This window comes from Halichoeres trimaculatus, unplaced genomic scaffold (genome assembly GCF_033239565.1).
Source record: "Halichoeres trimaculatus isolate MK-OKI-2021-1 unplaced genomic scaffold, fHalTri1.1 fHalTri1_scaffold_13, whole genome shotgun sequence".
Lineage (NCBI taxonomy): Eukaryota > Metazoa > Chordata > Actinopteri > Labriformes > Labridae > Halichoeres > Halichoeres trimaculatus.
This window is the reverse complement of record NW_027437191.1, coordinates 31,236,727-31,264,242: the sequence shown is the minus strand read 5'-3', so window position 1 is coordinate 31,264,242 and position 27,516 is coordinate 31,236,727. Positions and strand designations below refer to the sequence as shown.

Here is a 27,516-nt window from a genome sequence, read left to right as displayed (position 1 = left end):
TTAGGTCTGAAAAATACTGCCAAATATGGGTTTGAAATGCCTTGAGCTGCACTTATCGGAGGATTTGCCCGCTGCGTGTGGAAGAAACTGCAGTTCCTCAAGTGTCCACTTGAGGCTGGCTTCTACAGCACAAGAAACCCATCAATACCCATGTCACAAATCTTTTTCAGCAGACATACATTGATAAATTTTAAGGTTACAGGTTTTGTATGATTAAGGGAGTGGCTTATCTGAGTGACTGTTGGGGATGGTGTAGCTGTATGTCCAGGAGAGTAAAGGCTGGCCCCTACTCTGCCCCTTTGTCTCTTAATGATTTTTAGGGGTCGTTTACATGACTATGGTTTTAGGATGAAACACAAAACTAATGTTGCATTTTGGCCTCTTGTTTATACGGAAGCGGTGCTTTGGCTGACCTGACGCAAACTTTTGAAAATGGCCTCCAGAGAGGAGTTTTTCCTGAAATGCTGCCGACACTGTTTCTGTGTTAACAGCAGGACAACAGTACAATTGTTATGACTGTCACAGACTACCGTGTTGTGACTGTACTGCTCAATCTGCTGACTGTCTTTCAGTGGAAATCTATGAAAAGCTGCTTTTGGACAAAACAGTTATAGTACCACCTACAGGCCTGGCATGCTAACTACAGTGTTGTGATCTCTCAGCGTTACTGTGTAAACACAGATTTTTTTTCTCTATATATTTTTATGTACTGGGTTGATATTTTGTTGTGTGAATGGGGCCTTAGATTTGGCCAGAGCTATGCCTTAAAAAAAAAAAAAACATTTTGCCATTATCCCTACCCCCAAACTTGCAAAATAACACAACAATTCTAACTTTAGAAATTTTCAGAAGATAATTAGAAATGGACTTGTTTTCATAGGCAAATAAATTAAATGTGGGAAACCATGTCAACTTAAGGCCTCTATACCTAAAAGTACATTTTAGAGTAACTTAAAGTATAGGCATGACAGACCAGGCTCACTGTTGTGAATAAGTGACTTTTAATTTTCTTTTCTACTTTTACTTAGGTCAAAGGTCATTTGCCTTTTCTTTAACCCCAGTTTGATGGATTATCTTGCAATTTAGCGCTGACTTCTCAAGTCCTGACATTTTATCCACTGCCAGAATTTAGTTTGTTTTTCCTTTCCCTTGTATCTGCATCTTTTTTCTCTTTCTATCCTTCTTTTTGTCTTTCTTTCTCCATTTGTGGCAAGTCTGTACTCGGCAGTAGAAAGCAGGGCATACTCGACATTCCAAAGGAGTGTCTGAGAGTCAAACTACTCTGACAGGCGGAAGAAGGAAAGAGTCACACACACACACACACACACACACACACACGCATATACACACATACACACGCACACAAAGACGAGTCAAGCCTAATACAGTAATGATACGTTCATGCAGGTTGTGTGTACAGTTATTAAAAGACTTAAGGGGATAAATGTCCTCGTTGCTCACAGGGCAGAGGATGTGGGAAACGCCCGTAACAAGCACAGAAGTACTTTTTATAAATGACATCACTTTGCCTGACTCACAGCTGGGATAGTCAACGCAACTAATGCCAAACTGGAACACTGAGAGGTCCGCATGAAACCGGCCGCCATGTTGGCTCATTGGATACGTTTCAATCAGTGAAGGAACGGGAGGTTAGAGCCTGAATGTCCGAGTCAGTTACGCAGTAACATTTGCCCTTTCTGTCAATCTGAAATACGCCCTTTCACCTCTCAATGTTTGCAAGGACAGCCAATGAGATTACAGAGTCTAGTGAATTGACAGCAGTATTGACCAATCACGAGCTTGGAGTTTGACAGAAGGGGCGGGGCAAAGGCGTGTCTGCGGGCCCAGGGTGTCGCCGCGGTGGCTCCCATTCGAAGGCGACGGCGGTCGTCTATATTTCGGTTACAATCTCTGCTGAAAAAGCGAAATTACTCCGAAGAGACAGTGAATTAGACACACTTTGACGTTGAGATTTTTTTCAAGTTCTTCTCAGCTGAGCTAGCGGCAGGGCTCTGGAATGACGGGGTGTGCCGAGAATTTGAATTAGCTCTCCGTTAGTTTGAAGAAAGAGTGAGTCGGGGTAGAGAGATAGAGAGGAGCCATTTTGTCCCGACTGTGTGGGAGAAAAGAAAGAGTGGAAAAGAGGAATCACACGGGAGGAGATCCTATTTTTGCTTTCTGTTCTCTTGCTGTAAGAGGGGAAACAGTCCTGCGTGGGAATATATAACTTCTCGAACACGTCTACTGGCACGCTAATCGGGTGGTATTTAGCCAACTAGCTTGCCAAGCTAATCAACAAATCCCAGATTGTTAACTTATCAGTCCAGAGAACCGGGGCAGTTGGTCAGGTTGGCGCAGGAGCTGGCGTTAGACTTCACATAGACGTGCTAGGGTTACCATTTTTTGTTTTTGTATCTTGTCCGGGGGGTCACAAGCTGCTTTTCAATGGCGAAGAAGACGTACGACTTGCTGTTCAAGCTGCTTCTGATCGGAGACTCGGGCGTGGGGAAGACCTGTGTGCTGTTCCGCTTCTCAGACGACGCCTTCAACACAACCTTCATCTCCACCATAGGTAAGAGCAGCTGAGGGGCCCCTCGCTCTGGATCATGTGTTGTTACAGGTGTGTCTGATTTAGCAGACCCTCAGTTTGACAGCTGGGGGACTCACCTCGCTCTCCTGCAGCTGGAAATGGTAGGCAGGACATATTCGGTTAGCCTGTGTGCTAACAGGGCCTGCGCTGCTTAGCTGGAGAGCTAGTTGTGCAGCTTTATTAGCCGGTAGCTCAACCCCAATAACAACTGTGATACATGACAGCGACTTTAACAACACTACACCATTATTATTGTGTGTTAGCCTGCCAGAAATGGCTAGCATAACCGGTTTAGGTGCTAGAGGAATTGCTGTCATGTCACTTGACCCAGTGGCTAGAATGCTAACAAGGCTAGTGCTGGTGTAGCTTATAATACACAGGGCCGTGTTGCTGTTACAAAAGCACAAGCAGCCTTATTTTCACATATAAATGCAAGGCGTTTTTGTGTTTATGTATAAAAATATAGATAACATAACAAGTTAGACTTATCTTTGTTATGAAATACACTTTGAAGATAACAGATAACTGAATCGTTGTTCAAAATGATAATGAAACTAATCAGAGGCAGTAAAAACATAAACATATATTCTATTACTTAAACAGGAACAGTAAAATATAGAGATACAGAGACTATTGAAGCAGTAACACTTGTGCTCATAAGTTTGCATACCTCAACAGAGAAGTTTCCAATTCTTTATCCGAGTTTAAACACCACTATAATCTTGAAATTGGCATTTCAGATATTTGGATGTCTTTTTATATTTGTCTTTTGAGTTCCTCTGCTTTCCCAGTAGCTCAGTTTCCAGAAAATCTGTGCATCCCTAAAAGAAATATGCAGATTTAGGAACCACGCTGACTAATTACAAACAAAGGAGTCACCGATCATATTTACTTGTGTTATTTTTTGTCAAAAAAGGACGATTCTTCTTAACTTCTGCGGTTGTATCTAAACTTATGAGCATGTGTATATCTTAAAATCTTTGTGACGTATGCTCCTATGAAATTAAAGTGTAAACAACATTATAAATGTGTATTAAAACTTGAGGTAGAGTTATTTTGCCCATGTGGATTCTGTTTATATCACCGAAAAAGCTGAAAAAAACACACTTTTTATCCATTAAAACCTGGGTATCCAGATGTTTAAAGGAGCAGAAACTGCTTCTGGAAAATAAGTGTGCATACCTCTAATTTGTACCCAGTTGCTTTCCATGACTTCTTCAAAGAAACTATAAACAATCCATCATGGTGGCATCATCAGCTTTTTTCCCCCTCTGACCTCCACGCATGCGTCCCACATCACGCTGTCATGAGTCAGGTGTCAAACTATGTCGAGTCCTTTCACAGCCCAAGTGACGGATCCGTTTACTCCTGTTGCTTAAGATCAGTGCTGAGTAATAATGTAACATAAGACGTGTTCAGCTGGAAGTTTGCAGTACTCTGGCATCACATCCTCTATCTCTTGATTGAATTGGAGTTATAACTCAGCTTTAAGTGTCGTCAACTCCTCCTCAGCGTGTGCGTAAAAACACACAACCATAAAGGGTGACAGTGTTCCCAGAGGCATCCAGGCCAGATTAGATTTGTTGAGGTACTGCTCTGAACAATCTGTGTTGCAAAACTTGCTGTCACATGTAAGTCTTCTTTATGGTTTTGTTGATGCTTGGATTTAGCTTGTGCTGAAAGTCTGTGCAGTCAGATTAAAAACAAAATGATGGTGATGATGTTAGTTTACAGGGATTTTAGAGGTGAAGTCTCCATGACAGAGCTGAGGAGTTTGAAAAAAGGCTGTGTGATGATGGTCGAATGCAGCGTGACAGGTTCCCCAGCAGTCAAAGACCGATGGTGACCTTTGCCTCTTTGCAGAGATACTCTCCCTGCCAAGATGAGGAAAGTGTTTCGACGACTGTTAGCTCTTCAAGCTACTGCAGCTGATATTTCTTCCTTAAGTTATACTATACATGACGTGGTAGAGCTCTCTAAAGCTGCTGCGTGGGTGATGATATCAGGCTTGATTTGTTTGGTCTAGTCAAACAAACTGAGGTATTTGCATCAAAAAGTACTGTAAATTTGTAACATTAAGGGCTCTAATTTCGTGGCGCAGCGCAGGGGGTGCAAGCCTGGCGCACCCTGCGCAGTGTTAATTTGGTTACAATTTGGTAGACCATCTGCGCAAAGATGGGTGTGGCTGCGTGCCAGGGGGAGTTGACGGCGCACCAGGGGGGAGGTGTCAGCAGATTCATGTTGGCGCAGTGACAGTTTTGTGCCAAAAAAGTGCGCTGAAAGCTCGCCAGCTCCAACCTGGTCTATCCTCGGCGCAAAGTGGAGCACACCCTGCGCAGCTGTAATTTGGTGACAGGCGCACATGTGCGCTCATGTCAACAAAGCCTCAGAGGCAGGTTTCCCGAGTGTCAGGCACATTTTAATGCAATAAACAATCACAGTAATCACTATTTAATGTAACCGTCTGAACCAGCATATACATTTATATCTATGTTAACTGTCGCGTCACATCTGATGTCAGATTAAAGCCGTTTGTCATAATGGAAAGTTAACCTGACGGCAGCTGGAAGTTTGATGCACATCTTACAATTAAACAATAAACAGCCTTAACATCTGATACTAAGTATATATCTGGCTTCTCTCATTTCATTTAATTCAAAGAAAAGAGGGAGAGAAAAGACAAAGAAAAAAGAGACAAAATAAATGTGTGTCACTCAGGATTTACCCGTGATTTCCCATATTTCTCTGTTTTTGTCTTTACTTTAAACTTGATCTAAAAAGATGGAGTACATGGAGCTCTAAGTCTGTTTGTTTTGTCCAGACTTCTGTTGCATTCAACAATGTGCAGTCTCCATGCGGACGTGTAGCTTTTTCTTGTAGAAGTCTTCAATCAAACCAACACATCACAAGGTTTATTTAATTGTAAATCACTGCTTTGGTTGCACACGACACGTGTCCCCTGAAATTGTTATTTGCTTTTTAAAGCGCCAATATTCTGAGCAAAGTAGAATACCTCGATTTTCTTTTGCACTGTTTTAGTGGGCACATCTCTGTAAAGACCCCAGCTGACTTAAAATAGGCAAAAAAAAGTTGAAATGTCTCTGGTAAATTGAAGCAGTGGATCTCAAACTTTTCCTATTTAACATTTTTTTCAGCTATGTATCCTCTAACAGTCAAAAAACACGTTAAGTAGGGAGAGAGCATCTATTAAAAGATGCACTATCAGATCTTGCTAACTGCTGTCTCATGGATAAAAACCATCTGTTTTTCAGAGGGTTAAATCAAGTGCAGATATATTTCATTTCTGTTACTGATACACTTTCCAGAAGCTCTGTTTTGGCTCTGCTTTTGGCTGTTATCACCTCCTCCTGAGGGTTTTTAGTTTTATTGGTGCAGTGTTTGACTGCAAATCCATTTTATGTATCTGTTCTTCTTTGTCTATTTTTTTAAAGTGTTTATTCAGAACAGAAAGGAACATTTTTATAGCATTTCAGGGTAACAGGGTCCCTTTTTTACAGAAGACAGAGTGAAAAAAGGGAGAAATAAATACAAAACAAAACAAAAGACATGCTTACATTTGCTGAAGTAGGTTAAAAACAAAAAGTTTCGATATTCAGTGAGGCAGAAGCCCAGTCTGTAGGACTTGGCTTTGTATCAGCAGGGTCGCTGGATAGCTGGAGAGGTGTTAGCATAATTTCCCGAGCAGTGCTGAGGTGCCCTTGAGTGTCTGCTAAGTGAAATTGTAAATAAATTAAAGAGAAAAAAGTTGCTTTTTTTTCTTAAAACTTTTTAAACACTTGATTTTTTTCATTTGTTGACACTCGCCGACAGTTTGACCGTGAACAATGGTAGTATTTTAAAAAAATAGAATGTATAAATTAAACTTAAAGTGATATTTTCATAAAGCTTAAAGTTCCCCCTGTCCTCCAAAGTCACTTTTTGTTGCGAATAAACAATTTTCACGGCAACAAAAGACGATAATAGTGCCCAAACCTGAAGTGTCAACAGCAGTAATTCCCACCTTCTAGTTTAGGAAGTGCTCACTGCAGTGTTTACCTGTCTCATCTGGCCTGAAAACATGGCAACACCTGTGGAAAGGTTGAGAGAGGAACGGTCTGAAAACCAAACCCAGAAATCTGACTCATGCTGAAATGTTTGTGAATAAAGTTGAAACTTTTTCTCTTTGTGAGCTGTCCCCCATAAAACCCCCTCAGAGCTCCCAGCACAGTCAGAGGCGTCACTCTCTGCGTGTCTTTTCCCCTCCTCTGCTTTGAAAAACAATCAGTGAAATCAGTGGAAGGTTATGAGTCAAACTCATTCAGGAAACACTGGTTGGTAAGTGTTTGTTGAAGCATTGTGAATTTTAGACATGCATGTTTGGCTGTTCCTCTGGAACAAAGCCAGAGGCTTCATTCAGGAGAACTGTATGTTCTACCTCAGTCAGTCAAAGATTAATTTGCTGTTTCATGTGTTTGAACTTTCACTTTTTGTTTGTCGACAGAATACTCAGTCAGATACAATTTTGAGCTGTGAAATTATACAGGAAAGTTGAAGAGATGCACAAATATTTCCCAAGTTTTTCATTTTTAGAAACATAAAACATGAGGAAGTATTCATTATGAGAGGCTGGAACAGATTTATCTTTGGGTTAAGTTTCCTTTAAAGAAAGAAACCAAAAACAACTCGATACACTACGTATTGTCACTAACATTTGACTCAAATTTCTGAACTTCCTGTTTAGAATTCTCGATGGTCATAGGAGACTTTTTTTTTTAGGTCTTGGCGTGAAAGTTATAGCTATATGCAAAAAATGTAATGCATGTAGGTGTGCTAAATTTCTGGTAGCTAGGGGCGCTTTAGAGCATTTATTGACACAAAAACGCTGAATTCATACATTTTTTCCCATGACTGAATTTTTTGGCAAGGTTTATCTTAGGGTAAATATTTGCAATTTGAGGTTAAATAAGTGAAAAAATAAGATAGAATAATACTCATAATCCTTAGAGTTCCAACAGGGCCTTCACTAGGGGTGGGAAAAAACATTGTTGTATCGTAGTATAGGGATTTTTCGTTTAACAGCTTTGAATAGTGATTTTTTTTTTGTTCAAAAGCCCTTTTTTTTATTATTTTCTTCATTTTAGTCTTTGTTTATAAGTTGGGTTGGAAAAAAAGTTGAGATGTCAGATACCCTGACTAAATCTTAAAAACTGACTCACATGTGATGTGCATTTTTTGCAAAAAAAAAAAACCATGGCTTCTGATATAGGGATGGGTACCTTTCACATTCGAAATGATACCCGGTACCTGGCGATTGGTATCAGTACCCAACGGTACCAATTTTTGGTACTTTTTACCAATTTATGTGGTAAAAATATCAATTTGTTTAATAATAAAATCTCAATGTTTTTCAATTTAACATATTCATTCTTCAATATTTAACCTTGTAATGCTGGGTTCATGTCCAGTAGGAAAGTCGCCTACTCTTCCACTCCATCACAGTCAGAAAAGCCGCGTTTCCATCAAGCGGTTTGGTTCGTCTCGGTATAGCGCAAATTTTGTGGCGTTTCCACTGACTTATCCTGGGACAGATCCTCAAAAACCGAGACGAGCCGTCCTACTTTTTGGGACCCTTTTTGTATGGGTGCCAGACTGAACCGATCCGCTCTCAGAAGGTGGAGCTACAACACTGCAGACCGCTGATTGGTCAAAAGAATCGTCACTTACTGTGCGACAGCGGCTGCATTTCACAGACTTCTCTGAAACAAAGCTTGATTGTTCTTAGTATCAAAGAGCTACATGCCAATCACAGAGAGGACAAAATGCTGCATGTCTTCCATCTGTGCTCTTTATTTACTGTGTCACGTTTCTCTTCTTTGTTGGATTTATTAGCGGGGTAAACTGTGTCGCGCTGCTACGGCGTCACACTATTGTTTAACAGCTGCAGCTTTCAGCATCCGGCTTACACGCCACCTACCACTAGAGGGCACAGTTTGCTGTGGAAACGCAAACGGGATCAGGCTTAACTGGACCAAACTGTGCCAAACCGTACTGAACCGAACCGAACTGCTTGGTGGAAGCACGGCTAAAGATGCATTTAGGCACCTAAACATGTTACCTTTTGATTTTACGCAAGTAAGTACCCAGTACTACAGACAGAATTTGGTTGGCACCTACTAAAAGTAGCTAATTCGGTACACATCCCTACCCTGATATAATCTGTAGGCATCATCGTCATCATCATTTAGCTTTATCACATGGTCTGGTGTTAGAAAAACAAACTAAAAATCACAAAAAGTAGAAAAATATCAAAGAATCATACCCCAAATATCGTAAAAGAATTGAATTGGGAGCCCATGTCTTAAAACTATCCATTCAAGAGGCTGGGTAATTAAAAATAACACAATTTTTAACACTGCTTGTTTGTAGTTTGATGGTTATTTTTGGGTTAGAAAATACTAACCCAGGCCTTTACACTTGTGACTTTAAACTTTAGCTTGACTTGCTCTATGTTGACTATGTCATATCTTAGTCTGTGGCTGTAATAGACACTGATCTTACTCCTAAAATGTTTATCCAATTCATCAAGCTATTTAAGTTTTTATACACCAAAGTGAAGAAGAGACACAAGTACAAAATGTTCAGAATCCAAAATCAAAGCCTTCAAAAATTCAGCACCTTTCTGTAGAAGATGCCGACACCTGAAAGAGTCGTAGCTCTGATTTTCTGAACTGTGAAGTCTCAGAGTGACAGAACTTTGTGGAGAACCAGCAGAACCAGGACACGTGAACCAGGAGTGTGTTCTTCCTCTGACATACCTTTAAAGACACACATGCACAGCTGCTTCTCAAAATACCCTCATTGGAAACCCCCCCTCCTCTTCGCGCTCATTAGCCACTCATCCTGACTTCCAACCCGTCCTTCCTCCCTGTGTTTAAAAGGTTACGTATATTTGGAGCTCTGAATATGCATGATGCCTCCATCTGAAATCTGCTTTTCCACAAAACATCATGAATTTTGCATGGAAACTGGCGTTGGGCTGGAGTGGGATTCATACTTATGGAAGGAATGGTTCCCCCGGGATCAAAGCAGAGCGAGGCCGGCCGTAAATTGAGCCCTCTGTGTTTTTGAGACGTCCAATTCAACATTCAGCTGTTATGGAAAGTGTCATTCTCCTCTGGATGAGTGTGCCCGTTTTTCCACTGATTGCACAATGCTCATATTTTCTTGACAACGTGCCAGAGCAACTCACTAGGGAAAACTTTTAACCCCTTTGCCGGTAACTCCCAAATATTATGTCACCCCTGCAGAGCTTAATCTTTTTGGTAATCAGCGTCAGGAGGACACCTCCTCCTCTTTAAGCTGTTTGATCAGCAGTTTTCACTCAGGGATTCTGTTTGTGAGGTTAAATATCAGCGTTTGTAGAATCCTCTTCAGTTTTCCTCTCGTCTTTTTTGTTTCTAGCTCTCCATACATCTCCGTGTCCCTCCCTCCCTCCCTCTGGGGAGTGCATAATATCCAGTGAGTCACACCTTGGCAGCCTGTTCTTCATTATTATGTGACTGGCCCCACCTAGAGAGCACAGCTGTTTCTTGGACTTTTTAACCAGCCTCAATTTCTGACCAGAGCAGAACTGACAGTTCACGATTTACTGAACAACACAGGCCAGAAAACTTTCAGGATGAGTCACCCGCTTTTAGATTTGGCCTCCTTAGGGCTTCCCGAGCATGAGCATGAGAATTATAGACCTGACTAATATTATGAACCAGATAATTCAGGATGATTTATTGTCTCTGGTTCACTTTTTGTCTTGTGTTTGTACTTTACCAGTGATTCTGGGGGCTGGTGAAAAGTCCCTGTTAAATTCTTTCAAAGGTTAAAAATCTGAAGCAGCTATTCTGTTTAGGGATTTAGTTTTGGTGTTTACATAGTCATAGAAAACTATATTATTTGGGTCTTGAAAGGTTGTTCAAGATGCTCTGAAAATACTGGCAGCTAATGAGTAAATATCGGCCGATACCGATAACATATCCGCTGATACAATACGTTAAAAAAATGAACAACATCGGCCATCACCGATATATCTTGTGCCTGTTGACCTGTTTTCTTAAAGAAAAGTATTTCCTGGATTTGTTTTGTAGTGATGGTGGACACAGGAGCTGGACTGGAAGAAAGAATAAGTACATGAGAGCAGAAAAAAACTAAACAGGAGAGTGAAAGAGCACGAGCTAAAGGCTAAAACATGGGTTAAACTGTTTGTGCTAATGTTGATTCCAACCCACAGTCAGCAGTTATTCTGCAGTGGTCTGTTCAAACTTGAGAGTCTAACAATAAAATGAAGAGTGAGGTTACGTTAGCTCTGATTGGTGAGGTCGGAGTTGGTCAAAACCAGGATTACATGCAGCGCTCCATATGGCCGGCTGCTAAACTACGGTACAAACTGAGTTTACAAAGTAGTTGTTGTCGCCCGAAAGATACATAACCTCATCACTTTGAGTAAAAAGTTGTCTCAAACAAAGTTAAGTAGTGCTTAAAAGAAGCTCTGCTCTCCCTTCATTGCTTCCTAAAGAAATGCACAATTTGCAGGATGCAAACTGAGCAACTTCACTGGAACTTACTAGATTTTAAATGAAGGTCATATGTTGTGTCTGAACAGCATAACTCGAGAAGTAACAAACAAATCTTGATGAAATTTTCAGGAAATGTTCAAAATAGGATAAGGAAGAAGTGATTAAATTTTGGAGGTGATCTGGATCACCGTCCAGATCCAGGACTTTTTTAAAGAATTCTTTATCATTAGGAGATAGGGCCGTTTTCACCATATGTGTATATAACTCCACCATAAATGGTCAAATTGCTTTGCAAAACAAAACAAGACAAGGTCACCATAATTTCTGACAGATGTATAAGTACGATCCAGATCCTGACAGCATTCTGGATACTAAGATCCAGAACATGAAATATGTACTGGGTCATCATAATTTTCAACACTGTCAGGAAACAAATTATCGTACAAACCTGCAACTAACACCAAATTGTAGCAGACAGTCTGCTGAAAGGGAGTATAACATAAAAGTAGGACTAAAGTGTTGGTGACAATCAGTGTAGGTCATTTCAGACAGTGTCGTCATTTTCAAGACATGTGGCTCATCAAATGTTGCTGACGTGCATGTTTTGGGATTTGTTTTCTTAATTTGCGTGTACAGAGTGGACAATTTGTGTTAATATTAATATTTTTATACAAACTGTTTTTTGAAAGCTAACCTGGATTACACTGCTGAAATGACTTGAGCGTCACATCCGGCCTGTAAAGAGAAAATGTGGCACGAATGTGGCATCTGGCTTTAAAAAATATATACATGTAAATGTTGCATCCATTCTAAATGGGTTAAAAGTCTTTACTTGGACGTAAGGAAGCGCACATGTTGGATAGCATCTTGTTGTGTGGGTTAGTTTAGGGATCGACAGATTATCGGCCAAGCAAATATTTAGCATTTTGAAGCATATCAGCCTTTTTTTTTTTAATCTGGCATCCGATAAATTAAATTTCAGACTATGTTATTTTGGCTCCAAACCAGCTGTTGCTACTCTGTCTTTAGCATTGTCCCACCCACATAACCATCTGATTGATGACTGATTGAAGAGACATTTTTTTTTAAGTTTGACTTCCTGTAGTTAACTTTAGCAAGCTATTTGTTTTTATAAGTTTCATTTAACTTTAAAAGACAGCTGCTGAGTCCGGGAGCGGTCTAATAAACATATTCTTAAAGACTTGAAACAAAGTTAAGAGTTGGAGTTTGGCGCCAATATTTTCACTTTTACTGCAAATGAATATCAGCCCCAAATATCGGTTATCGGCTTCCTTGACTAGAAATTATCGGTATTGGTATCAGCCCTGAAAAAAACATATCGGTCTATCTCTAGTTTGGTTTTTCAGTACTTTGGTTGTGTATGGACTGAAGACTAGAGGTAGACCGATATATTGACCGGCCGATATATCGGGCCGATATTTGGACATTTGTCTCTATCGGCCATCGGCCGTATTTTCTTTTAAAAAGCCGATTTTTGATCCGTTGTATAAAATGACGCAATTTTTAATCAGGCACAAAAAAAGATGAGCACCTCAAACTTGTGGAACCACTTGGATAAATTACATACTTTTGTTCAAATTATATTAATAAGTTTAAATTTCTTTTTTGACATTTTAAGAAGAGTGTGAATGTTTACTACTGCTTGTTACATTGTGTGTTTACTCAGACAAATTATGTCATTGTTTTGAAAGCTGAATAAATGTTCAGAGGACTGGACACGACTTGTTGTAATAGATTTCTTTTAGTTGCTCAGGAATTGCTGTGTTTCACAAAAATGTGATAAATATATATTTATTTAACAATCGGCCTGAATATCAAATTGGAAAAATCGGCTATGCATATCGGCATCGGCTGCCCAAATTTGGAAAGCATCAGCATCGGCATCGGCATCGGCCCCCAAAAAACCCATATCGGTCGACCTCTACTGAAGACTGGTGGTGTGAGCCACGCTCTGTGAAGTGATGTGATATTGTTTACCTGCTGACTCTGTGATCCTGTCCAGGAAAAGTGGATCATACCCACTGAATATATTCCCATAAATTCAGATTTATCTGAAATTAAAGGAACATAATCCCACATTGGTAACGTGCTGGCATCTAACCACAGTCTAACCTCTCACCACACATTTATAAAACCCTTAAGGCATCAACATTAGAAACCAATTATAAGCTCATGACGAGGGAAATCTCATGTTTCTAACTCGCTGCTTGTGTGGACATGATTTACAGTAACAAGGTCACCTCAGTGCAGTCTACACACTCTGTGTTTTCTCGCCTTAACCTGACGTTTCTCTGTGGTTCTTTGTGTAAAGCCATTGTTAGCCGGCCGCTCGTGCCTCAGCTGTCGGCTGAGAGGCTCACGGCTCGGGCATGACACTGCAGAGTCAGGACAAGATGCTGTTGTGTAGGACGGGGACATTTGTCAGTCACTCTTGAATATCAGCGTTGTTGTTATTGACAGATGTGAACTCACATTTCCCTTTTTTCTTCCAGGAATAGACTTCAAGATCAAAACTGTTGAACTACAAGGAAAGAAGATCAAACTACAGATATGGTGAGTAAACAAACTGTAAACAAAGATGAGTCTCTCTGTCTCATTGTGGAAAACTACCAGGCTGAAAAAACCTACCACCAATTTCAGAAGTGTCCATTCCTCTTCTGGTAGTGAGTCGTAACATCACAGGGAAACATCTGTTTGACATACCTCCCTCAAGCCCAGAAAAATGTCAGAACAGGAAATGGCCATCGGCACATTAGGAGCTCAGTTGCAGGGTTGTCATCGCAGTCACACACACACAACAGCGTGTTTTCTAGACTCAAATTACTCAGTTTGGATGTGTTGTCAAGTGAAAATCATGGTTCAGGTAAGATTGGAGGAGATTACACACAAGGCTCGCAGCTCACAACCAATTAATTCTTCAAATATTTGCTGATTGAATGCTTTATTATTATTAGGAACAGCTGGAAGTAATTTACTGATTCTGTCAACACCACAATCCCAGAGTGATCCAGTTTACTGCCAAATAAGAAGAGCTGAAGTAGGAATTTATCGTGACATGCTTGAATTATTAAAGTTTGGGAAAACGCTTTAAAAGAAACATAAAGTTTCAAGTAAGACATGGTCAGTGTTATAAGAGATCACAATTATAGTGATTAGGTTCAAGTTTTCATTATTAAAGATGATAACGTGCTCATGACTGACTCATTAATGACAGAAGTTGAGCTATAATTGGAAAGGGTGAACACAAACAGTGACCGCTTCCTCCCAGCTTTACTTTCAGTTTTATCTACCAGAAATAAATAAACACATGAAGTGAGGACATTTGTGTTTGGTAGATTATTTCTTTGTTTTAACAGTTTGAAATGTTTGCTAAATTTTCTCCGCCAATGCCAAACAGCTTATTGTGCCATTGACTTTGGATGGATGAATTGGATGATTTAAAGGTCCCATATTCTGCTCATTTTCTGCAGTTTAATATGGATCATTAATGTCTTCATGAAATGGTAGTAACATGTTTTGGTCCAAAAAAACAATAAATCAAGCACAGCAGCATTGTTTCCAGGCTCTCATAGCCCCTCTGTTCAGAACGCTCTGATTTAGTGGGCGTGGCTTTCATATGTAAATGAGCCACCGCTGATACCGCCCCGCTCTTCCACGTCACTGAGAGCGGCGCCACGAGCTCCGAGTGCACAATGTTTAGAAAACAGTGAAGCTCCTTTACCGTAATATTACAGGTTAAAACAACAGGCTAACTGCAGCTAAAGTTAGCATCCTGAAGCTAACACAGAGACAGGGGGGACACTGAGGAAAAGCTCTTACATCTGCTCCACAGCACACAGCATTTAAAATACTCTCACTTCCAGGGTCCCAGGTTTGTTGGAGGATGGTTGGTAATGAGTCTGGATTCAGGACCAGTCTATTAGCTAGCCCTCTGTTGGACTGTCCAAAGCTGGAAAAGCAGTCGGCTGTGAAGTGACTAGCACACACATGCACAGTTTTACTGAGTGTAGCTGGAACATTTCCCTCATAAATAACCTCTAGACACTCAGTCTTCTCTTCTTCCGAGATGGGAAGCTTGTGCATGGAACTATGTTGCTGTTTAGAGCCAAAAACAGAGCAGTGATGGCTCTTCAACTTTGGAGGGGGTTCGGGGGTATCTGCTCTGGTGGACCAATCAGGTCAGACTTACTCCTGATTGGTCAAAAAAGGGAACTGCTGACGTCGGCAAATCCCCAAAATCCAAACAGCTCGTTTTAGGTCAGGATTTTACATTCACAAGCTCTACTAAGTACAGGTTTGGTCATTAGATATCACATTTTGTGGGCTGGGAGGAAAGCCAAAGACAAATTTAACTAAAAGACTTAATAAAGGGATTTTTGCACAATATGGGACCTTAAGTCTAAAGGAACAGGACGTATTGGCAATTTAACGATTCACTTAAAAACAGGAGGAGGAGGAATTGTCTCAGAAGAAGAATGGAAAAAGATGTGGAGGTACCAGTGGAAATGTACCAGTTCTCAAAAGTGGAGGGAGTTTGGCTGGAAATTTCTAATAAGGTATTTTATTACACCCTCCCAGAAATCTCATTATTTCAGCAACTCTCCAACCTGCTGGAGAAAATGTGGACATTTAAATGTGAATAACAACCACGAGTTCTGGTCCTGTTATTCTGGACTTTTGGAAAGGGATACACAGTGGGATTTGAGCATATCCTCCACCTCAACCTACGGCCCGATTGATACCTGCGTGAGCCCTTTTTTTTTTTAAACGTTTTTTGGAGGCTTTTCCCACCATTTGATTCTTTTACAATTTTTGGGGTGCTGATTTGATTTGAAGGGCCATTCTTTGGTGTTTCTGATTTTTGAAATTTTTAGTGAAGGGAAAAAGTTGAATGATGATGATGTTTACAAACTATTTCAGGAGCCATGTTTTCCCCAAAAAACGCACATCACATCTGAGTCAGTTTTTCAGATTTATTTAGGAGATCTGACGTCTTTTTCCAACCCAGCTGATAAACAAAGACTAAAATGAAGAACGTAATCCTTTTTTATTGGTTTTTGAACAAAATTTCACATTTTAATATCGTTAAACATAAAAATCTTGAATACTAGAATCCATCAATTTTTTCCCCCACCCCCAGAAGATGCCAGCCTGATTTCAAAGAAATGAAAATAAACCATGTCAGATTCAAAAATTAAAAACAAGAACAGGGGGGCGTCAAAATCAACACAGCTGAAAGTTTCTCACTGCCAGACAACCATGGATATATGTAAGACATTACAAGACCAAATTATGTCAGGGTAAGTGGGTATAAAGATATGATTTAGGAAAGAGAAAAAAAGTGTTAAAATGGAAAAGGCCGAGATCAGTGACAAAAATATTGTTCTGGATTGACCCCAGTTGCTTTTGTATCATCCGAGTACAGCATTAAGGAAAAATTTGATTCTTGAGCAAGAAATCAGATTTCAAATCGTTAAACAAAAAAATCCTGATACTACAATACATCGATTTTTTTCTCCCGCCCTAGTTTGCATGCTTGAAAAATCAACTCCATTTAAGGAACATGTGTTAACGAGCTTCTTACAGGAGTAAATTTTGAAAAGAGGCTTTAAAATAATCTGCAGAGTAACAGTGAGAGAATCACAACAGTCAGTAGGTTTGTTTTAGAAAAACACAATTATTGGTGAAATCTTTCAAGGTCTGGGCACTGATCTGATGTTTCAGTTTGAGGATAACATGCTCACCTCCTCACCTCCTCTTCGGTCGACTGAAAGCGTTTCATTCAAGGTTAATCCTTCAATGTTATCTAGTCCACAGAGACACCTGCACATACGGCTTTTTCTAAGGTTTCTCTTTGTGGATAGTACGTGGGGAGTTGAGGTCACAAAAATAACCAGATCATCATAAAATGATGGTTTCTTTTTTATTTTAAGAAATCAATCTGTCCAGGATTTTAAACTCAGAAAGATATCTGAAGAATTTTTCAGTCTTTTCTTGTTTTGCTCTCCTCTCAGCCTTGATTTTGATCTGATCTGAAACTCGATCACGTTTGGCCTGATACTGTCCGTTAAACCTCTTCTGTGTCTGGTCCACTCAGTCCACTCCACATTATCTTCTCTTTCTGTGTCAGAGCCGATTACATCTGTGTTTCATTTTCACTCTCAAGCTCCAGAAGTAAAAAAAAAAAAAATGTCTCGAGCTCACTAGTTTCAATCAAAACAAACGCTCGAACAGCAAGCTTTCATTTTCAACACCGAAACTAATATTAATCATCTAAACTCGAAGGAAGCAAAGTTTTTTATTTCTGTAAAGTTGCTCACTGTTTTTCCAAGTGGACATTCAAGGAATTGCAACATTTTTGCATATCTAACCGTCATTTTTCAACACAAGGGGTTGCTGCTTTGTCAGATTTCACTCTTCCACGATGATATAAACGAGGAAAGCAAATAAAATGTTTGAGCATGTGTTGCTGGCTTGTGTTGTGTTTTGCAGTTGATGAACGTGAGATTTCCCAGCATCCTGTGAAGTAATCATTGAGTCACTGCTGTTGAGTGACAGCTCTGCCGAACCTTAAAATCAGTGAATCCAAACATTAAATCTGTGTCTTCTGTGTGTTTTCTGTGTGTTTCAGGGACACGGCGGGTCAGGAACGGTTCCACACCATCACCACCTCCTACTACAGAGGAGCCATGGGCATCATGCTGGTCTACGACATCACCAACGCCAAGAGCTTCGAAAACATCAGCAAATGGCTGCGCAACATTGACGAGGTGCGACACACAGACTCTCTGATCCGTCACATCTTGTGGGAGAGGTTACGAGGAGTCTGTGCGAGAGCCGAGCGTCGGCGCTCCCTTTTGTCGCCTTTTGTTTGGCGTTGGCATTCTGACAGAGTGACATCAATACTTAAAGGGGAAGCAGCCAGCTTCGCTAACGAGCAGGGTGATGTGTGTGTGCAGCGAGCTGTGCAGGAGGAGTGTGTGACTAAACTGCAGCACATGAGCCAGATGTCTGTTTGCATCTGCTTCATGGTGGGAGCGCAGGAGGTCGTGTTGTTTTTAAAGCTCGTTTACATCAGTGGAAGCAGACGTTTGCCATTTCAAACATCAGTTTTACTTTAAGTTTACTATCAGGAAACGAGCAGATGGAGCTCTTTTCTCACTGAGTGTCATCGGTTAACAGCTGTACGGCCTAAAGAGCTTTGAAGTAATAATGAGAAAGACTTCATGTGATCAAAAACAAATTATCCTTCACAGAAAATTAGGTGAACTATATTTTATTTGTAGTTAAACTCAAGCAATAACTATTAATCTCAACCGCAGGCTGTCTCTAAACAGAATAACGCATAGGGTCAGCATTAAAGACATCACAACACAAAAGTAAAGGAGATTTTTTGTGCAGGAACAGGATCTCACTGTGCAGCCATAACTGTCGCAGGGCTGTAAAGATAGAGAGCAGGCTGTTATTACCTGATAACCACACACAGTGGAGGGTAAACCACTTGGTGCTACAATAGCAAAGGGCTGCAAGGCTAACAATACACCTGTAGGAGACAAAAACAAAGTTTTAACAAGTTTAATCTTTATTTTTCCTGAGGGGAAATTCAGAAGGAGTCACGGCAGCAATTAAGAAAACAAAAGTAAGAAAGTTTATAAAAAGTGCAAAAAGCTCCATAAGAAAATAGATGCTGACAGCTTGTCCATCATGGTCCAGTCAGCCAGCCTCCACCTCCACAGGGTCCAGGACTGAGCTTCTTCAGCAGTCTGTTCAGTCTCTGTCTCCTGGATCCTGTCTGCTCACAGCAGGTGAAGCTCTTCCAATGTGGCGTTGGTGTCTGGTGTTAGCTCCGTTAGCCATGTCTGTGAATAGCATGATGCTACTCTGCCCTCTGGTATTCCCTCTGTTGCTGGGTTAGCATGGCTAGCTCGTCCATCTTATTGGAGATAGATCTTATGATCCCAATAACGATGGATGGAAGGACAGGTCCATGTCATCAACCAGGACGTCGTCCTCACGTCCTTCTCCTCACCTTGTGGAAACATCTGGCCTAGCAGCAGTTAGCATTGACATGCTACAGGCTGCTAACAGCTGATTTCACATGTAAACAATGCAGCCATGGTTACATGTAGGATCTTCAGACAAACACAGGAGCAAAAATAGTAAAAATATCACTGAAGACAAAACCAGTTTGGTGTCCATGACCAAAAAATGAGCCATACAAAGTAATGACCACTTCAAGATGTCATGCCCTGCGTTGTCTCTGTGTGGATTTGAGACGGTCTGAGTCTATACCGCCACATAACAGTAGGCAATGTATAAGATTATTCATTAACATTAAAAATATTGAATAATTAATGTGACAACGCATTTTTAAGATGAGCTGCAGAGCCGAGTTTGTGTGTCTACAAAAAATTCCCCAAATCTTCTCCACCAATGCCAAACAGCTGATTGTACCACTGGCTCTCGTTGAGTGTTTTTTGGTGGATTGTAGGATTGAAGTCTGAAGAAACGAAACATTCAGGCAAAATTAAAAACAACAACACAGATAAATCACTCTGATCTAGTAAAAAACACTGATCTGGTTTTGTCTGCTTCCAGGCTTGGTTGAAAAATGATGATGATGGTAATAGGTGGATTAATCAGGAGAATAAGATAATCTGGCTCTAACATCATTAGTTTTTTCTGCAGCAGACAGTTAGAGCTGTGTTTTAGCTTCAGTGTCATTATATTTTGTTTTATTCCTCCATCTCTCCTCGCATCGCAGCCGTTATTAACCCATTCTGTATAATCTCCTGCGATCGGTGCCACATTAAAGACATCAGATAAACATCAGTGATGTTATAATCAATAACTCACATTATCAGTCTGTGTTATCAGTGTCAGCTGGCGACACTTTAATAATCTGTCTGAATGAAGTGGATCAGGTGAGACTGCCCGGCCCTGGGCTTGTCGTCGACGCTTTCTTATTGGTTTTCTTGCCCTTACTGTTAAATCTCTGGTTGTGGAAAGGGAACAATGAATTTCCTGCAAAGCAAAGACTCAGCCCTGTTTACGTTCAGTTTGTTGGTTTCAGGAAAGGCTAATAGGAAGCTGGGAGTTCTTGGAGAGTGATGTGGTAAATTACCTTTTATTAGGATTGTTAAACACAACTAATTAACTCCTGTTCTGATAACTGATCTATAGTCAGATTATAGTATGTGTGTAAACTTTATGTTGTCAGAAACATCTCATTGAGTCTTTTCTCTTGGGGAGTTCTGGTTGTGATTGCTGCAAAAGCAGGATTTGATGAGGCAATTTTTCAGCATTTTAGTGTTCAATCAATTAACCATAAAAGTAATGATCAGATTAATCAAAAACCAAGTTGCAAAATAAAACATAATTTAGAATTAATAGTCAATCAGTAATTTGAAATGCGTGATTTTTTTTGTCACTGGATGTGAATCAAACTTATTTTTTTTTATCAAAATGCGTCAAAATTGGATTGTTTTTAACTTGACTATGGCGACAAACTGACATAATGAGCAGAGCCAGACCAGGACTCAACAGGTTTGAAGTTTTACAGCCCAACATAAATGAATAGAGACTCTTCGGGAACTTCTCGGTCCGTGACTCCAGCTGTCTGATAGTCAGGTTGAACACACAGCCGGTGTGGGTTGGAACGAAGTCGGACTTCAGGGCCGATACAGACACCGATAATCAGTAGTCAAGGAAGCCGATACCCGATGTTTGGGGCCGATATTAATTTGCAATAAAAGTGAAAATATTGGCTTCACTTAACTTTGTTCAAAGCCTTTAAGCATCTGTTTGTTAAACAGCTCCCAGGCTCAGCAGCTTTCTTATAAAGTTAAAGGAACATTTGAAAAAATAAATAGATCCCTTAGGTTTTTACAGGAAGTCAAGTTTTCCAAAAATGTCTTTGTATGTCACCAATCAGATGGTACTGTGGGTGGGACGATGCTAGAGACAGAGTAGTGACTTCAGACGGAGAGAAATAACACAGTCTTAGGTTTAATTTCTTATTGGTCGTCTTAAACAAAGGCAGATGCTGATATGCCTTGAAGTGCTAAATATTGGCGCCGATAACCAGCCTGACTGGTATTTGGTCTATTCCTAGTAGACGTATCCCTTGTATTTGATGATGGGAAAAGTTAAGAAATGTAGCTTATAAATTATTGCAAAGAATTTTTCTTGTGCTTTTTAATTTTTTTGGCCTGTTAGGTCATGTTTATAGGCCCCTTGATGTGACTTTTATTTTGGTCACCACCGCCTGAGTGTCTTGAAGTGACCACTATGTGTGTGTTACTTTGAGTTTTCTGTGTTTGTAGCTCAGTTTGTGGGAATCTGTCCCTGAAGTCACTAGCCAGGTATACATGGACCCAAATATTCTGCTTGCATTGGGTTTATTTGCTCGAACAGAAAGAATCTAACCTGTGTATACACCTCATTCCAAAAGAAAAGTGCCAATCCAAATGGACATTTAATCGGTTTCACAGGGGTGGAGTATTCCTTTCCCCAAACAGATTGAGGTATCATGTATCCACTTAGACGGAAAGTTGTCGGGGTGCGTTCTTTCAGCGCATGCTCAGATATGACGCAACTAGAGACGTTCCTCAACTTTAAAAATGGCGGCGAGCCATCAGCACTGGAGGGAAGTTTGCTTTTGATCCAAACTTTGAAAGAAGTGAACATAATTTCAAGACTGGACGGACGACAAACTGTGAAAAAAAAGGTCGTCCTCCATCTTTGATAAATCACGCAACGTTTACGTTTTCCTGCGCATGCCCCATTGACTGTACTGTTTGATTATAGCGGCGCATGTAGACCAGAGATTGGAATATTCCTGTCCATGTATACTATTTTTTTCAGAAAAGTCGTTCAGAAAGATTCCATTCGGAGACGAAAAACTCCTCATGTTACCGTGGCATATGTTAAAGACATGACCGTAAACACACAAAGCTTCAGCCGATGGAATCATCAATTAATCTTCCTCTTCTTTCTCTTTCTCAGCACGCAAACGAGGACGTGGAGAGGATGCTGCTAGGCAACAAGTGTGACATGGAGGACAAGCGGGTCGTACCAAAAGCCAAGGGGGAGCAGGTGAGATGATGCCTGCGTCAAGCGTTCGCTTCATAACGGACGCCTTCATTTAATCAAGTTTCAGTCTCATTTTTTTTACTTCGACAGCAATCAATGAGAAAACAGCAGAATAAAGAGGAGAGACACACTGACTTCACATCCTGTGTTTACATTCAGGGTTTGGTCACTCGATGAAATCTTAACTCCAGCTGCGCCCAGTTTCATCCTGAGCGTTGATCTGATTCTCCACAACAAGTGAAAACACCTTTAAGACGTGTGGCTCATAACGCCAGAGTGAACCAGCAGCGACACGTCCGTCTGCAGATTTAGCAATATCAGATACAGATCTGCTTACTCACACACTCACACTCACACACGCCTACCTGACAAGAATAGGAGTGTGTGTGTGTACTTGTGTGTGTCTGTGATACCTGATCTCTGTCCTGCGTTGAGGGTCAGCCGCTCTATTTTTGGAGCGGAGCTTCTTCAGCTGAACGCGTCGTCCTGACTCTGATTTCCTCTCCACAGATCGCGAGGGAGCACGGCATTAGGTTTTTTGAGACGAGTGCTAAGGCCAACATCAACATCGAGAAGGCTTTCCTCACGTTAGCAGAAGACATCCTGAGAAAGGTGTGTACTCTTCATGTTCACTCGCAGAGGCTGAGTCAGAGTGTGTGTGTGTTCAGGAATGATTTACAAAACAATGAGGCAACTTTAGCTGCTCAGGTAGGAGAAGTTTTGATCCTCTGACTGATCGTTGCTGGAACTTTTTTATCACGTGCAGAACCCAAAGTCAGCAGAAAAGGTAAAAGGACCAGGAGTCGCTTTCCTCTGCTCTCTGTTGATTCTCAGACACGAGTAACTTCTAAAAAAAAAGCCCTCAGCAAAGTGTCTACGTTCATCGACTGGTGTTTTTGAACAGAAACAGAGAGCAGAGGGCAGAGACACCTACTGTAAAAGTTTTAAAAAGATCAAGCTTTGCTTTGTGCGTCCTGCACGTTTATGGACGTGTTTTAAAATTCTCTAAAATTCCTCAAAAACAATCAAAAATTGATGCTTCAGTTTTTCGTTTCACTGCTTTCTTTGCTCTCTTCATTAAATGTTTGTCGCTAAATCAAAGCTGCTTTTTGTCTCTTGCTCGCAGAAACTCTAGCAGCCAGTTTTGACTTTTTTCACATGAGATCAGGATTTCTTCGGAAAAGGGATTTGTAACTTAAAAGACGTCAGTTCTTTTTTTCCCATGCTAAAATGTAATCTACGTGTTCAACCACAGTTATCTCCTGTCAGGTAGTGATGTTTACTCGTTAGTTATGGGAGATTCAAGCAAATATATTAATTGACAGTCATTGCTAACTGTATGCTAATTATTCAAATAGTTACCCGCCCTCTCTGCAGACAAAAGGAGACAGAAATCTATTGAATGATTTACCGTATTGACCGGAATATAGGACTACCCTGATTATTATGTTTCATGATAAACTTACACACCGTCCTGCCAGTCTCTTGGTAACAGACGCTTGGGGCCCAGGATAAACTTTTCTTTAACAGTTCACATTTTTCAGACGGACTTTATAGATGTGTGTTATTCTGACATTACTAGGGATGCACAGTCTATCGGCCAATATTTACTCATTAGCTGCCGGCATTTTCAGAGCATCTTTCAAGACCCAAATAACATTGATTTCTCTGACTATGTAAACACCAAAACTACCAAAGAAGAGTGTACTCTCTTCTTTTATGTCTCTCGTCCTGTTTTTGATCCAAAAAACAGAAAAAATGTACTTTTTTGGATCATGTTCATCAAGCACTCCGTCCTTTGATCCTCTCCATGGTTGTCTTTCCGCACAATCACGTTGCTCTTTCTCTCCGAACTATCTCGACACATCATCTCAGATTGTTTTTTTTTTTTTCCCAATATGGATATTGGTAAAAATTGGGTATTGGCCATAACAACAATATTAATATCTGATAGAATAGAATAGAATAGAATAGAATAGAAAATACTTTATTTATCCCCGAGGGGAAATTCAGGAGTCACCGCAGCATTTAAGAAAACAAAAGTAAGAAAGAGTATAGAAAGTGCAAAAATGTCCATAAGAAATTAGATGACGACATCCCGTCCACCACTCGTCCACCACTCTCCAGTCCAGCCAGCCTCCACCTCCACAGGGTCCAGGACCGAGCCTCCCCAGCAGTCTGTTCAGTCTCTGTCTCCTGGATCCTGTCTGCTCACAGCAGGCGAAGCTCCTCCGATGTGTCGCGGCGTCCGATGTCAGCTCCGTCAGCCACGTCCGTGAACAGCACGATGCCGCTGGGTTAGCACGGCTAGCTCGTCCATCCCCCGGGGCTAGATCCCACGTTCCCAACAACGATGGATGGAAGGACAGGTCCACGTCGTCACCTCCCAGCTCACATCTGAGAACCAGCACGTCGTCCTCACCCCCTCCTCCTCAGCTCGAGGGAAATTATCAAGCCCTACACCAGTTAGCATTGACATGCTACAGGCTGCTAATAGCTAATTTCGCATGTAAACAATGCAGCCATGGTTACATGTAGGATCTCCAGACAAACACAGGAGAAAAGTAGTAAAAAAATATCGCCGAAGCCACAAAAAGTTTGGTGTCCGTGACCGACAATGAACCATACAAAGTGATGATCCACTCCAAATACAAAGATGACGAAAAAGAGACGAAAAAGTTACAAGAAACGGACAAAGACGAGAGAGCTGCTGCAACAGGCAGCTACTTGGGTAGCGCCTAGCAACCGAACAGCCTCAGTTGTGTATTAGCTCACCCAACTTAATGGTCCACTTTCTCTGGACAATCAACGTGCCTCTCCTTTTCTCATCTCCTGTCACTGCGTCTTTGCTGTGATTGACTGATGACCTCAGCCACAGTGAGGTCACCGGTGCCCTCTGCTGTTGCGGTCGTGTAGCGACCCTTGACCGCTATTAGCTTGTGTCAATTGTTAGACCCTGAATATAAGACAACCCCACCCCTTTTCGCGTAATTAACAACAAAAAAAAACTTGTCTTATATTTGTGTCAATACGGTAATATGCAATTATTCTGTAGGCTGGTAAAATATGAAATACAAATAGATATATTCTACAAGGGATGGATTACTGGTAAGGATGATGATTGGCCAAGCTGATATTCAGCATTTTGAGGCATATTAGCTTTTTTTTTTATCTGGCGGCCGATAAGAAATTAAATTTAAGACTGTGTTATTTTGGCTCCAATCCAGCTCTGCCTCTCTGTCTCTAGCATTGTCCCACCCACAGCATCATCTGATTGGTGACACGCAGAGACATTTTTGGAAAACTTTGACTCCCTGCAGAAAACATTAAGGAGCTATTTTTTTTTTTAAAGTTTTCATTTAACTTGATCAGGCAGCTACTGAGCCTGGGAGCTGTTTAATAAACATATGCTTAAAGGTTTTAAAACTCTCTTAAACTTAAAAATAGTGGGGTCATCATAATTTGGGTCGTCCTATATTCAGGCCAATATGTTGTTTGCAAACACAAGGGGAGAAGGATTTTTTTCTTACTTATTACTCTTATTTGTTTTTTATTTTTTATTTTTCAGATAAAGCAAACAAGCACAAGAATACAAAAACAAACAAAAATACTGTCAGTTTATACAATAGTGGTTCAAGCCATCAATGTTATATGCACAACCAATTTTTCCCAGTATTGTCAACACTTTTTTTAATTTAAGACAATATTGATCCAGTCAGTCTTTGTTGGAGGATAGAGTTGCAGCCATTTTTGTGTTACAGCCTTTTTTTCTAACTGCTAATAAAATCTTTAACAGGTATTTATTCTTAAAACAGGAATTTATCCTTCCTTGAAAAGTGGGCAGCAGTGTTACGAAGTTAGATTGTGGAGAATGACGGGTCAGTCCCAGCAAAAAAATGTTGTCCTAGTTACTTCCCCCTCAGTAAAACTAGATTTTGGAATATTCACAATTTTACGGCCAATCACTGAACTCTACATAGCCTGACCTGCCAATACCGATTTGTTTTTTTGTTTTTTTTTTCATAAAACTGACAGCATATACCTTCAATGTTCCAATCTTATTTTATTGAAAATCATTGATCAATACCTGTGAAATAATAAAACCTTTATGTTTTAACTTAGGAAAACACTTATTCAAGGCTTCAAGGAGCTTTATTGTCATTTCACACATGTAAAGACATGAGGTGGAACAAAATTAGTTTCTCCGGTCCCGGTATAAGCCCGCAGATACAATATATAACAGGGCGATAACGCTGATTTCTGCAAGTTTCTCTGCATATACTTTATTTGTGAGCGCCCCCTTGTGGTGAATCACCTAATTTTAGAGTCACTGCCATTTGTGTTAAGACGGCGAACACTCTCCTGCAGGTTATCAGCAACATCTACAGGAGAGGGGTTCGTTGACATTACAGGATTTTCAGGGAAGAAGAAAATGTTGATATTTGTTTTGTTTGTCTATGAGAGGCGGGAAAATCAGAACAATTATCGCGATGCTCTGCTGCATTGGTTTGTTCCTAGCGCAGTCTGATATAGAGGTGATAATCCCCGTGGCAGCAGCTGTGGGTGCTCTTCAGGCCACAGTGCTTCAACACGTCAGCCTCCACTCGCTGCTTCCAGCCGTTCTGACAAATCAGGCAAAAATGCTCCAAAAAATCATAACAAAAAAAAAAAGCTAACAAAGATTACATCGCTTTTGAAATTATCTGTTAAATTTCTGAGAATAAATGTTGTTTACATATTGTTTTTTTTTTAAAATCTGTGTGTGTTTCCTCCTCCAGACGCCTGTAAAAGAGCCCAACAGTGAAAACGTCGACATCAGCGGCGGGAGCGGAGTCACAGGCTGGAAGAGCAAGTGCTGCAGTTGAACTACTCTTCTGTTTCACTCACACTAACGCACACCGACACACACACACTTACACACACACACACACACACACTCTCTAACTGCTAACTCTAACTCTCTCTCGCTCTCTAACCTGTCTCATGAGTTTTCTTGCACACTGACACTCTCTGTCTGTCTCTTTATCAGAATAAAAACAATAAACCACTTCACTCGTCTAACCCCCTCCCCCTCCTCACCATCTCCTCCTTTTTCTCCCCCTCACCCCCTCCGTACTCTTCCACTCCTCCCATCCGATGATCATTTTTATTTCTGATAAAAAGAGAAATCCAGTCACGTTTCTTGTCATTTGTTTTAAAAGTTGTAAAAAAGATTAAAAAAAAAGAAAAACATGAAAAAAAAAA

General features: G+C 40.6%; 1 protein-coding gene across 1 annotated transcript; it reads left to right on the top strand.

Moving 5' to 3' along the window:
* The first annotated feature begins 1,844 nt into the window (after window positions 1-1,844).
* Window positions 1,845-27,516, top strand: rab10 (RAB10, member RAS oncogene family). Its single transcript, XM_074685782.1, has 6 exons — window positions 1,845-2,572; window positions 13,671-13,731; window positions 17,810-17,948; window positions 22,186-22,275; window positions 22,783-22,884; window positions 27,051-27,516. The coding sequence occupies exons 1-6, from the start codon at window positions 2,446-2,448 to the stop codon at window positions 27,135-27,137; spliced, it is 606 nt and encodes a 201-aa protein (XP_074541883.1). The 5' UTR covers window positions 1,845-2,445; the 3' UTR covers window positions 27,138-27,516.

Excerpts from the sequence above, each read along its gene's own strand:
- rab10 (XM_074685782.1), top strand. The coding sequence starts at position 2,446 with ATGGCGAAGAAGACGTACGACTTGCTGTTCAAGCTGCTTCTGATCGGA. Across the intron at positions 13,732-17,809 it reads AAGATCAAACTACAGATATG|GGACACGGCGGGTCAGGAAC; the intron begins GTGAGTAAACAA and ends TGTGTGTTTCAG. Across the intron at positions 22,276-22,782 it reads CAAAAGCCAAGGGGGAGCAG|ATCGCGAGGGAGCACGGCAT; the intron begins GTGAGATGATGC and ends TCCTCTCCACAG.